The 12,738-nt window shown below is 49.0% G+C and overlaps 1 protein-coding gene across 4 annotated transcripts in view; it reads right to left on the bottom strand.

Annotated features, from left to right (window-relative positions):
• LOC144724519 (phosphatidylinositol 5-phosphate 4-kinase type-2 alpha-like) overlaps window positions 1–12,738 on the bottom strand; it is a 213,179-nt gene that overhangs the window by 31,793 nt on the left and 168,648 nt on the right. For all 4 annotated transcript variants that reach the window (XM_078603728.1, XM_078603729.1, XM_078603732.1 and 1 more), the window contains one exon: window positions 7,488–7,526. In XM_078603728.1, coding sequence (XP_078459854.1) covers window positions 7,488–7,526 — 39 coding nt within the window. The remainder of the gene's footprint in view (window positions 1–7,487; window positions 7,527–12,738) is intronic.

Below are 12,738 nucleotides of genomic sequence, written 5' to 3'. Positions count from 1 at the left end.
CGAGCCTAACGCCTGTGATTTGCAGTTTGCATGTTTTCCCCGCGGTCTCGTGGATTTTTCTCTGGGTCCTCCGGTTTTCCCCTCCACATTTAGAAACATGCCTTTGGAGTATTTGGCTGCTATACATTTCCACATGATAAGCCACTTCCGTTGAGCTATTATTTGTGATCGCCCGGTCACTTCCGAAAGAGCGGCATACCTCTGTGGGCTTTACCGGCAAAATAAAATAGAATGAATTAATTGCCGTCAAAGAAGGGAACACGCCTGAAAGGAAGACCACTGCAGAGATGGAGCGAAGAAGTCAGCTTGTGTGCAGGAGCCAGATGGGTCGGTGCTTGGGGGAGGCCTTCATCCAGCAGCGAATAGACCATGGTCGATGCCAACATGCAAGATGGACGCGTCACATGTCGCTCGAAGCGATAATCAGAATCAGGATATACATTTATGCTGGAGGAATCCGATGAGCTAAAAGGCTCTTTTTCACAGATTTTCCAGTAGGGGCACGGGGTCAGGAAGTTGACAACAATTATGGCCGATGGTTAAGACTCATGACGGCGTGGAACCCAAAGGAGGGGAAACAAGCCCGAGAGGACGTTCAGACGCAGAAATGAAACCGGCTCACGGCGAGGAAAAATTGTTGGGGAGGGCATTCATCCAGCAGTGATTAATCATGGCTGTTGACGACTGACAAAATAAACAGCCCACCATTGATTCCAAACAGCAGCTCACGCTTGGCAATGTCACCATTCTGCAGCAGATAATGAATAGCTCGTGTCTTCCATTTTCTCAGGTTTGGAAAATAAAACACGTAAGAGAGCCAAAAATGTAAGTGAAAAAAAGATTCCGCAAGCAAGACAAAGATTTCCCCTGTGCAGACAGTTGAGGCAAGTGCTGTTAGCGAGCAGCACCTATGGAGGCTGGCGTGGCACACAAGGGGGTGGGGTTGCCAACACCACGCCCAGCCGCCTTTGCCTCCCAAGTGGCGATGTTTACACATCGCACCAGGTACTCATTTGAGGCTGAGTCGACCTAGGGGAGGCCCAGGACCGGTTCAAATAATCGTCACTGGCGTTGGCCGTGAGCGGGAATCGAACTCGGCTCGCCGGGTTCGTGGCGCAGCGCGCTCACCGCTGCACTGCAGCAAACAAACAAACGCACACGGAGAGTGGTCAAGCCAATGAAAACACACGTTGCGTTTGTTTTAAAGCCTCATGCCAATGCACACGTGACACACTACCATGTTGTCTATAGAAAGCCAGAGGGGGATCTGTGTTTCTGTTAGAGCTCATTTGTGTGGTGAGATTTTTTGGTTACCTCCATTAATGAGCGAAGTAACTTCCACAGGGTTTAGTTGCAATTTTTTTGTCTTTTTAAACCCACTTACAGATGTTTGCTGCGCTGGTGACAATTTTGTGAGACGACAACGATGACGGAGCAACGGCTGCATCCAAACAAAGTGGCAGTGGTGCACGAGGATAAAACAACAAACAACGCATTCGTCAAGAACGGTGTGGGCCTTGAAAGTAAAAAAAACATTTAATGAACGTGAAAATATAACAATGAATATCAATATAACAACGCTGTTACATTTCGATTTAAAGCTTTCGTGACTGCAGGGATTCATCTTCTTGGTTCTTTCGGTAAAGTCACGTAGAAGGGAAATAATAAAATAAAATCATAATAAAATAATTCTCACGACGTTTCGGCCACAACGCAAGCAGCCGTCCTCAGGTGAAGAAGCCTGGTGTTGTTCATTCAGATGCTGTCTTCCCGACAGACCTGGTCTTCACCTGAGGACGGCTGCTTGCGTTGTGGCCGAAACGTCGTGAGAATGATTTTATGATGTTTTATTTTTATTATTTTATTATTTCCCTTCTACGTGACTTTACCGAAAGAACCAAGAAAACGCTGTTACATCTGCTGAATTGAGTAATGTTGGCGAAGCTTGTAGAAGTTTCTAAAAATAATATTTAAACGTATTTATTCCTATGGAGCACATAGGAAGGAATAACTGACATGTGCTTGGTGAACTTATCAACCTGTCATAGACCCGTAGAGCGGTGATTAACTATCGCCCAGATGATTCTTCTTCTTATTATGCGAGTTTTAACCAGGAAAATCTCACTGAATCCCAAGACTCGTTTTCAGGAGTGTCTTGCCAAGTTTTCGTACGAGCGGGCGATGTTGTTGTTGCTGTGTGCGATCCAAGTTGAAAAACGTGCACATAATCTGTTCAGCATCGGGATGTTTGGTCAATGACTGTTACACTGGGCGCTATGGTGGCGAGATGTTAACTACCTCGCCGGGTATACAGGAGGTCGTGGATTCGATCCTGACTGATGCCTGTGTATTTGGAGTTTGCATGTTCTCCCTGTGGTCTGGTGGATTTTTCTCCGGGTCCTCCAGTTTATCCCTCCACATTTATAAACATGTGTTTTAAGTATTTGGCTGCTATAAATTTCCACGTCATAAGCCACTCCAGTGAGTTATCGTTTGTGGCCATGTCGCGTCCGAGTTTATACGCGTTGTTTTTCTCCTCAAAAAACATTTTTACTAACCTGAATACGTAAGCCAATATGACAGGGAAGTGTAGAGCTTTATAAATGAAAGCCAAATCAATCGACTAAGTCATTTCCACTGAGCTATAGAAATACCCATTTTTTGCTTGGCTCTCCTGGCATTTTCCTGGAAATTTAATTTTGCTTTTATGGACCTTTCTGGCCTTGAAAAGAGCTTACTGCTGCTGCTGCTGTGACACGGCGCTGACATTAGCAGTTAAGATAGGTGGTGGACACTGCGATGTGGCGACACCCTGACAGTGGGACTTCCAATTACATTTCCTGAACCCCTGGGAAAATGAGACCAATTTGACAAGCAGCAGAGGCGGCTTTGAAAGCCTGTTTCCAGGAAAAGGTCGTTATTCCATTTTGTGGCTGGAAATCAGACCCAATTTATTAAGCTCTGTCACAGGGCGGCTTGTGTAGCCCAACAATGTCACGATTTTTCGTCTCTGTGCATTGTAAATTTATAAGGAACTCCGGTCATCCTCGTAGCGGCGGCTTTCGGCTGGCCATCGAACAGAGACAGACACCGCATCGCGCGGCGCTTTCAGATGCGCTGCTCCGGCCATCTGGAACGCTCTTCCTTCCGATATTAGGAAGTCACTGGGAGCTATGCACTTTTAAATATGGATTGAAACCCCGTTTCTTTTGAACTGCTTTTTGTGTTTAGCTTGTTGTCCTTCCCCCGCACCTCTTATTAGCACATTTGGCTACGTACAGTGAGAAAGAAGTTCAACGTACATACGTACACACATAAGGAACCTATCCGCTTCCTGAGCCCTCTCCCGGCCCCACCATTATAGCAGGGCAGTGGTGGCTATGCACACAGCCTGTAATCTAGCGCCGGGGAGGCAGCGAGGGTTGTGGATCGAACGGCCGTTACCAACCTCCGTTCACGCGAGCATCGAGTAGCAGCCATACCCTGGCTTGCCAGGAGAAGGCAGTCCCATCTGCACGGGGATAGAGTGTTGCCCCCTCACACGCGCGGGTTTTTCTCTGGCTGCTCCGATTTCCTCCCACTTGAATAAACGTTCATTCCTTAGCTGAAAACACCTAGCCCTTTTCTGTTCCGAGATGCCTGCAAGTTGCAGGGTGGGTGTCCCCGTTTACTGCTGTATCTCGAAACTCGCAAGCGGTTAGCATGCGTTTATTTATTTATTTGGTGTAGCGTCGCTGTTTTTAAATACATTGTACTCACCGCAGAGAACTGTAGCGACACGACCACCGCACTCTACGATAGCTGGCGCCAAACTGTGCCACACGCTCCCCCGCATGGCCTTTTACTTCCAACTCAGCTCCAATGACGTACATGCACGTACATCATTGGAACGGGAAAGGGTGAACACAGGAAGGACTGCAGAGCTTGATAAATTATTTGGTAGCAACGGTTGACTGCCTGGCTGCTGCCATCCAGCTTTTGTCTGTGGCTCCGCAGACAAAACGTACACATAACGACTAAAATGTTATTACCAGCATTACGTTATTACTCGGTGGAAAGATAAACAAAAAAGTATAAAAAAAATAGCAAGGAAGGATCCAGACGTGTGGACATAGTGCATCATAAACGGCAAAAATAAATCGTCTCCACAGCAGCAGCGAAAGCTACGACAGCTGTTGTATATCATCACGCTGGCTTGCTAACAACCAATTCATTCCCAAGGAGAGCGCAGCTGCTCACACAAAATGTACTTTAACGGCATCGTTCCACAATAGATTTTTCGCTCAAAAGTGAAAGGTGTTAAAAAATTAATCGAGCTCACCCAGCCGGCCAACGCTACGTGCAACCCCACACACGCATACGCACACTCACCGTGAATAACAATCGGCCTAATCTGCTCAGATTTTGGCGAGATATTAACTACCTCGCCTGGTATGCAGGGGGGGTCGTGGGTTCAATCCCGACCCCTAACGCCTGCTGTATATTTGCCAAGCTTTCGTAGTAGCGGGCGATGTTGTTGCTGCTGTGTGCGATCCAAGTTGAAAAACGTGCAAGTAATCTGTTCAGCATTGGGATGTTTGGTCAATGCCAGTTACACTGGGTGCTACGGTGGCGAGATGCTAACTACCTCGCCGGGTATACAGGAGGTCGTGGAATCGATCTTGACTGCTGTGTATTTGGAGTTGGCATGTTCTCCCCGTGGTCTGGTAGATTAACAGTTTAATAAACCGAAGCTCTCGTGCAGAGTCTAGGATGCACTGGCTAAACCCCAATATTGCATTAGAGAATCTCTTACAGGCACTACAGAGAGGGAGAGGTGATATCGTGGTTAGCGTACGACACAATGAAGCCACATTTAGAATCAACACGCGTTTAGAGTATTTGGCTGCTATACACTTCCATGCAAATAAGCCACTTTGTTGAGCTATCATTGTGATAGCCAGCCGCTTCTGAAAAAATAGCTATATAGCCGAATGGGCGTTACCTGGTAAAAAAACAAAACAATTGTTTAGTTTCAGCCAGGGAAAGCCCGACATCAGTGGTGAGTGGTACCCGAAATGGTGGAGGGCCCTCACTTCGCTCTCCAGAACAGGAATCTCTATTGAGGCTCGAGGCATCCACTGACCTACAAGGCTCTTTTTCACATTCGTGATGAAGCGAGATAAAACGGCCCCCCGCGACTGGACGTTGAATGCAAGAGGGTCTTCATCCATCAATGGCTCGACAAAGAGCTATACATTATTAAATGCAATTATTACTGCGGGGAAACCTCCGTCGTCCGCACGAGAAGAATGTATCAAGCCGCTGTATAAATGTTAACCCCCTCGCAAAATGTAGACTACTCCTGCCCACTTAATTCGAATTTAATGCTTTCGGCAAATGATGACAAAATGCACCGGAGCACGCGACGAGCAAATGTGCGTAGGCTGGAAAACAACGGGTTGAACGACAAAGGACACGCGCGCTGCTCACAATCGGCACTGCGCATGCAATGTGCTAGTCACGTGACATGCAGTGCAAAGGCATGATGGGAGACACACCCCTTCCCGTTCTTTGCGAGCAGCAGCACGCCGCTGCGTCTTGTTAAAATCCTCCACACTCGCGCCAGACAGGTCGGAAGAGATGGGGGGGGGTACCCACATTTTCCCCCATCAGAAGTAATTTTCAGAGAAATCTATTTCCCGGGGTGTGAGGAGCTCTCTGGATCAAGATCGCTTTGCTCCCGCTGATCAGAAGTAGATCAGCACCCACTTAAAGTGTCACCCTCGATAAAAGAGTTAATTCAACAGTCGACAGAAAATAAGTATCAACCCACTTTCGGCGCGCACTGATTGGCTATTTACGGCATCAGCACTGGCTGGGAACAATACCAAATGACTAATTTCCAAATCCGCGTGAGGGTTTAATGCACCGGAGGCGACATCCTCTCCTGCCACTGCAAACTATAATCAGAATCTTTTAATTATACCGGAGGAATCCGATGAGCTATAAAGCAATTTTTCCACAGATGTCCAGTAGAGGTACGGGGTCAGAAAGTTACAACAAGAGAAAAACACGATAGGAGCGCAAAGTATAGGAAAGATACGCAAATCACAAAACACATACAAATTAACTGTTTTTAATTGAAAACGTAAATCCCACAGAGCTGTTAGCTTCTTCTGCAGGAGCGACCCGGACACAAATATACTCCTCGTCACGTGGAAATTTACAGCAGCCAAATAACCGCCATCGCTTCGATGCCAACGAATATCACGCGCAGGCAACGGGTGTACACGGGCAAGTTTCACTGGAAGGGGCACTGCACTCCACACGGACCAGCAGCCTCAACATCTGCCTGAGGAAAGGCCCCGGGCGCTGAGCTACGTAGATCTATAACAGGAGCGACCTGACGACAAATGATAGCTCGATGAAAGTGGCTTAATCGCGTGGAAATAGTCACCGACTCGCAGAGCGGCCTCGCCATCTACCAATCACCACCGGGAGAAGAAGTGAAGAGGACCCGACCGAAACGTTTGAGTGAGAAGGATTTTGCCTGGTGCCTGGGGGTGACACGTTTCTCACGGTTGCACACAGAGCTCTCCGGCGGGCTATTCTTTTGCTCGGGCCACGTGCCGTTTGGCGCGTGATATCCGGGTCATGCCGGTCGGGAGAACTGAACCCAACACCCACCCATTCAGTTGCCGACGAAGCTGCCGGCACGCGAGCGTAACGCCACCCCCGCAGGGACACACACCGCAGGCCTCAACCGTCCCCACTCCCACCACACCCGCTGGGTTCTGCAGAAGCCGCACGTTATTCTCGGCAAGTAAACCGTTGCAGTAATAATTGCATTTAATAATGTATAGCTCTTTGTCGAGCCACGGAAGAATGAAGGCCCTCTTGCATTCAAACGTCGGGTCACGGGGAGCCGTTCAATCTTGCTTCACCACGAATGTGAAGAAGAGCTTCGTAGATCAGTGGATTCTTCCCGTCTAAATAGATTCTGGTTCGATATAGTGGCGGGTGCTGAACCATTTCAGATACTACTCGCCACTGATGTCGGCCCTTCCCTGGAATCGAACTCGGTTTGCTGGCTTAAACTATTTTTATTTTATTTTATCATGTATAGCTCTTTTTGAGAAGCGACATGGCTAAGACAAATGATAGCTCAACGAAGTGACCTATCTCGTGGAAATGTACAGTAGCCAAATACGCTCAACGTGTGATGTTGATTCTAAATGTGGAGGGAAAAACCGGGGGACTCCGGAGAAAAATCGACACGACCACGGGCAGAGAGAGACACGCGCAAACTCAAAATATACAGCAGGCGTCAGGGGTCGGGTTTGAACCCACGACCTCCTACATACCAGACGAGGTAGTTAACATCTCACCACCGCATCGCCTTTGACGGAGGAGTGCCCGCGGCGCCGCGGGGGTTTGTGGGGGAAAGCACCGTCGAAAAAAGTTTCTCGGGGGGGAAAAAAACAACAACCATAAACCGTGCTCACCTTCTCTTTCTCGCTCGCTTCCCTTGCGACCGTGGAGCCCTGAAACGACACAGAGGGGCGGGGAGAGGGGGGAAGGCAGAGCACACGTGGTGAATTGCGCGCCACCTCGAGTCGTGATCCAGATTGTTCCGTCGGATGCTCTAGCGGCAACGAGGGCAAGGCGTGAAATGTCGGACACAAAAAAAAGGGAGCGGAGGACGGCTGGCTCGGGGAGGAGGGCGGGTTGGAGAGCGATGGACGATGCCGGGGGAGCTAAGTCAAAACAGCAGAGCGGCAGGCAGGCCGGATGGCTGGCTGGCTGCGAGTGGCCTATCAAGCGTAAAAAAAGGAACACGTTTCAAACCTCCATTAGTGGCTCAATAGTCATTATGGTTCTGCGGCAGTCGACAAATTATCGTCTGCCCTCCACATAAAACGGGGTCACCGATATAACCGTGGCAACCGTGCAATCTCGAGTAACATTTTCTAAAATATATATATAAAATAAGTTACATGAAATGGACCGCAACACCGCAGGGATGTAAATACTGATCGCAATAATGGGTCAATGGCAGAAAGAAAACGATATGGATTTTGTCAGAAAGGCTTTACAATCCACACACATACAGCCTACATGACGCCCTCCGACGATAGAAACGAAGTGCTGTATGCTGGCAATCACACACCAGCATTCTTCATCACATGGGATTGGCCCAGCACCAATCGAAGGTGCCTGCAGTAGAATTTGTGAAAGTAAAACGTCTCAAGATGACCACTTCTGCACCTCATCAGGTAAATGATGATGCGGATTTGTTGTTGCACATGCACAATGGCCGTGGCGCTTCCCCCTCCCCACAGCCACATTGCTTTGCATCTTGTTTGAAAACTCGCCGTTTTCCGGGCCCTGCACTACTATTCTGCGATGATGACGGCGTTGAGATTGCAACTTCGCACGTGAAGAATCAGAGACCGAATATTTATTTAGACTGGAGGAATCTGGTGAGCTGTAAAGCTCTTTTTCACAGACGTCCAGTAGGGACGGGTAAAAACGTAACAACAACAGTACGAAAACATGAGCGGAGTACAAAAACAAGCTCGCTGTGCAGCCATCTCCTCGAAACATTCTTACGAGATTGGCTTTCACAGACCACACAGCATCTACAACCGCATGCAAACAGCCACGTATATAAAACTATTAAATTTATTTAAATTTCACCAGGTAAGGCCTGCTTGAGCTATGCAGCTCTTTTTTAGAATTGACCTGGCCATCACTAATGACAGCTGAACGAAGTGGCTTGTCACGTGGACATTGATAGCAGCCAAATTCTCTAAACACGCGTTAAGTCGAAATGTGGAGGAAAAAACCGGAGGACCCGGAGAAAACCCACACGGCCACGGGGTGGACCACGTGAAAACCCAAAATATACAGCAGCAGATCTCAGGGTTGGGATCGAACCCATGACCATCCTGCATACCAGGCGAGGGAGATGACATCTCGCCACCGTGGCGCCCCTAGAAAAGTCATCGCAACGGGGGGATGGGGGAAGCCAGCCTCTCCACATGATGACCACTGTTGACGTCCTGACCACAGTTGGCTGTCATGGGTTAAGAAAGCGTCCCACAAAGTCGTGTCGCAGCCATGCAGTGGTGGCTGCACATGTGAGAGTTGGTGGATCGCACAGATGTTTTTGAGAAACACCCTTTATGAATGTTTCGAGGTGTCATACACACTGGCTTCTCAGGAGAAGGCAGTCAAGCAAAACATGTGGACTCCACCTGGTCCATTTGAATGGCAAAGCGTGTTGTCCCCTCGCATTCGTGGGTTTTTTTTCCGGGTGCTCCGCGTTTTTTTCCATTCCATATGTAAACACTCATTAATTGGCTGAAATAGTCTTTGGGTCTTTCGATAAAGTCACGTAGAGCAATTTTTTTTTGTGTTCTACGTGACTTTACCGAAAGACCCAAAGAATATGAATTCCTGCAGTCACGAAAGCTTTAAGTCAAGATTTAATTGGCTGAAACACCTTAACAAATAAAGGACTGCAGTGTTTGGGAAATCGTTGGCGCTGCCGGCTCATCGCGCGGTTGCCTTCCTGCTTGTCTGCGGTTCTTCTCTGCGTGAGCGAGCTAAAAGCACTGCGCGGCACATTATAATTTTACTCACTCTGAGTCAACGCCTGGCCGGGATTTGAACTTACTCGCAACCTTCTGCCTGTGAGCCGAGCGGCCTGGGCAAAAACCGCTGCCCCAGACGGATAAGCAACACTGACAACAAGCACGTGGAGGCACCCCGTATTTAAACAGTGTTTACCTGGCTGATTAGAAGCAATTAATTGGCACCGAGCGGATCAAGCCCTTGGAAGTAATTACGGCAAGGGCCTTAATGGAAATGCACGCACCCGCCACGCACGGCTTCATTGACGACACCGCCACCACCGCCGCCACCTCGGGCGGACGAGGGGGGCCGCGGCGAACCGCAGCCCCCCTCCCCCCCGTCCAGCCCCCCGCCACCCCACCCCGCGCCCGAGGGAATCGCTCGCGGGCAGGGTTTTCTGATTGACACGGGGACGGGTGCGCTGGAAAATAAATAATTCAGCGTGCCATTAAGCGCTGTCCCCGAATAGCCCCCACGGAGCGTGGCCGCCGGGAGTCAAAATCCATCTCGCGGAATATTTATCAGCAGCGCTGGCGCACGACCACGGAGATTAGCGGCACTGTAGCGCGTGCACTTGCGTGCAAAGTCTTAATTTTGTTGTTGAGTGGCCTATGAATGGCAAATGTTGGGAAGATTCAGCTCGAGGTGATGTAGCCGCTCGATTGCTTTGCCTGAGAGTTGCCGTAACGCAGATGCACCTACTCGCCCAGTCACCCACCTAGTCATCCACCTAGTCATCCACCTACTCAGCCACCCACCCACCGCCGTCACCTGTAGATTTGGGATCGTGCGATGTTACGTGGTCCATGGTTTGGCGATCGTAGCCACAGTCACACACAGTAGAGAGAGCCTCGGATTTCCCGCTTGTGTATTAGGTGTCCGCGTCCCCCCTGGCGCGCACGGATCCAGTTAAGCACTGCGTGTTGTTTCCGCGGGGGGATATTTAAATGGCAATCGATGTCCTCGGTGCGCAGCTCACGCGATCGTGGTGGGAGGTAAGGATTTTATCAGCCGGCGTTGTACGTGACCACCGGTGTGAAGGCATTTTAGTTCCATCGGTGCCCTGAAGAAAGATCGTGGCTCACATCGTTAGCCAAAGCACAGTGAACGCGTCTGTTAAAAAGCAGTGGTAATCGCGAGAGCGATGAGGTTTCAGTGTCAATGATGAGGTGTTCGTATACACTTCGAACACACCGCATTTAAGGGACTGACAAAAAAAACGTAACGGAGAGGAAATTATTAATAATAAAGGTTTTTTTTTGGGTTAGAACGTGTCGTTAAACCCACCACCACCCGACACAGCCAACCAGTAAGGTATGTCACGTAAACAAAACATTTCAATTCGTTACAACTTCAGGCCAACGGTGTGTTGGAGAGTAAAACCACAATTTCAGTACGACTTTTCCCTGGTAATTACATCCAGGCTTAATCGGGCAATTTTGCCAGTATTGAATTTACGCAATCGAACCCCCAAAAAAAACCTTTATTACGGATAATATTTGTCGCGAAATCCTACCTGTTGAACGTTGAGGAAATTATGCGTGCAGCTGCTGGGGGTGTGAGTGCATTGCACCGTGAACCCGGCTTCCCGAGTTCGATTCCAGGCACCGGCTAACGTTGGTGGCGAGTGACACCTGAACCTGTCCGATGGCACTGCCCACCCCCTCCCCTGCCGTCCCTTTTACCAACCCAGACTGATCGGCCATACGAAGCCAACCGTGCTAATCGGAGGTGATGACACAAGGCCAAACAGCATTCTCTCTGGCCAACCGGGTGGGGCAGGCCTTCATTGAGCAGTGGAGTGACAGTTCTCTAGTTAATGTAGCCACTTACGTTTGATTTGGTTTAAATCACCTGAAATTTCCCAACTTTTCTGGATGTCAATGTAGCTCCTCGAAAGGAAGGCCTGCTTTGACATGTGCTTTAGAAACACAAGAAATATTGAACCTTTTTTTTATGTGTGCATAGAAGAATGGGGATATGCATCCTTTGAATAACAGCGAGACATAAATAGGAACGCATGGATTAGAGACGTAACAGACAGATGGGATGGTGGATGATGGTCGGGGAAAAATAACGGCGCAGCGTCCAAAAGAATGGGACGTGGCGTCCGAGAGACAGGACGTGCTCCATAGAGATGGAGCGTTGAAATCAGTTACTGTGTGGGTGCCAAGTGAATTAGAGTACATCGCCAGATCGTGAGAGGTGGCGGATGCTCGGGCAAGGCCTATGTGCAGCAGTGGAATGACCATGGATGATGATGATGATAATCATGATGATAGTTTCGGGCCCAAAGGCAATGACTGGGCTGTATGTAGTATGTTGAACTTATCTCGCACCGTACGTAGCCAACCGTGCTAATGTTTAAGTGAATAATTGACGTATTTATTTTCAGTGACTTGCTTACTATTTTCTATTTTGCACTCCTATCGTTTTTTTGTATCGTTGAAACTTGCGGTCCCACCATCCACACGGGACATTTGTGCAAAAGATCTTCATAGCTCATCGGATTCCTCCTGCAGTCTGAACTTAAGATTCTGATTCTAATCGTCCAAGGTGCAAGCTCCGATTTCCGTTGATGCGGGTGGGATCGGCGCTCGAGTTGAATATCTCCACGTTGAGTAAGCGGTGTGGGCTTGATGGTGGGGGGGCAGGCGGTGGGGGCAGCACACTTCCCACTGCCTTCATCAGCAAAGCTCCCTCCTTGGCTCATTAGGTGCAACTCTCAAGGTTTGCTCACAACGCCAAGAGCTATCGTCCGACTGTATCTGCCGGCTGCACCACGCGGTGGAGATTTGTCCTCTGGATTAGCAGAGGGCAGTCAAACGAGTGCAACCTTTGACCTAGACGGGTGCCAAGCTGGTGGGTGGGCGGCTAGCTCACAGTCAATGTGGCCGTATCCCAATTGCGATTGAGCTCAGCTGAGTTGGGAGCGATGTGTTGCCTCGATAGGACCACACCTCAGCTGACTTTCAGACCAAGGCTGGCATCTGCTGCATGGCTGCTCAGATCAAAAGCACTGGTGGTGGTTTTTGGAAGCATTTGGTCAGAGTCTCCAATCAAATAAAATCATCTGTTGAGAGTGTTAGTTACACTCTCGAGGTTTTGGACCCTGTG

This window comes from Lampetra planeri, chromosome 21, assembly GCF_965212315.1.
Source record: "Lampetra planeri chromosome 21, kcLamPlan1.2.h2, whole genome shotgun sequence".
Lineage (NCBI taxonomy): Eukaryota > Metazoa > Chordata > Hyperoartia > Petromyzontiformes > Petromyzontidae > Lampetra > Lampetra planeri.
Note: the sequence above shows the minus strand (reverse complement) of the source record. Positions and strands in the feature narration are given on the sequence as shown.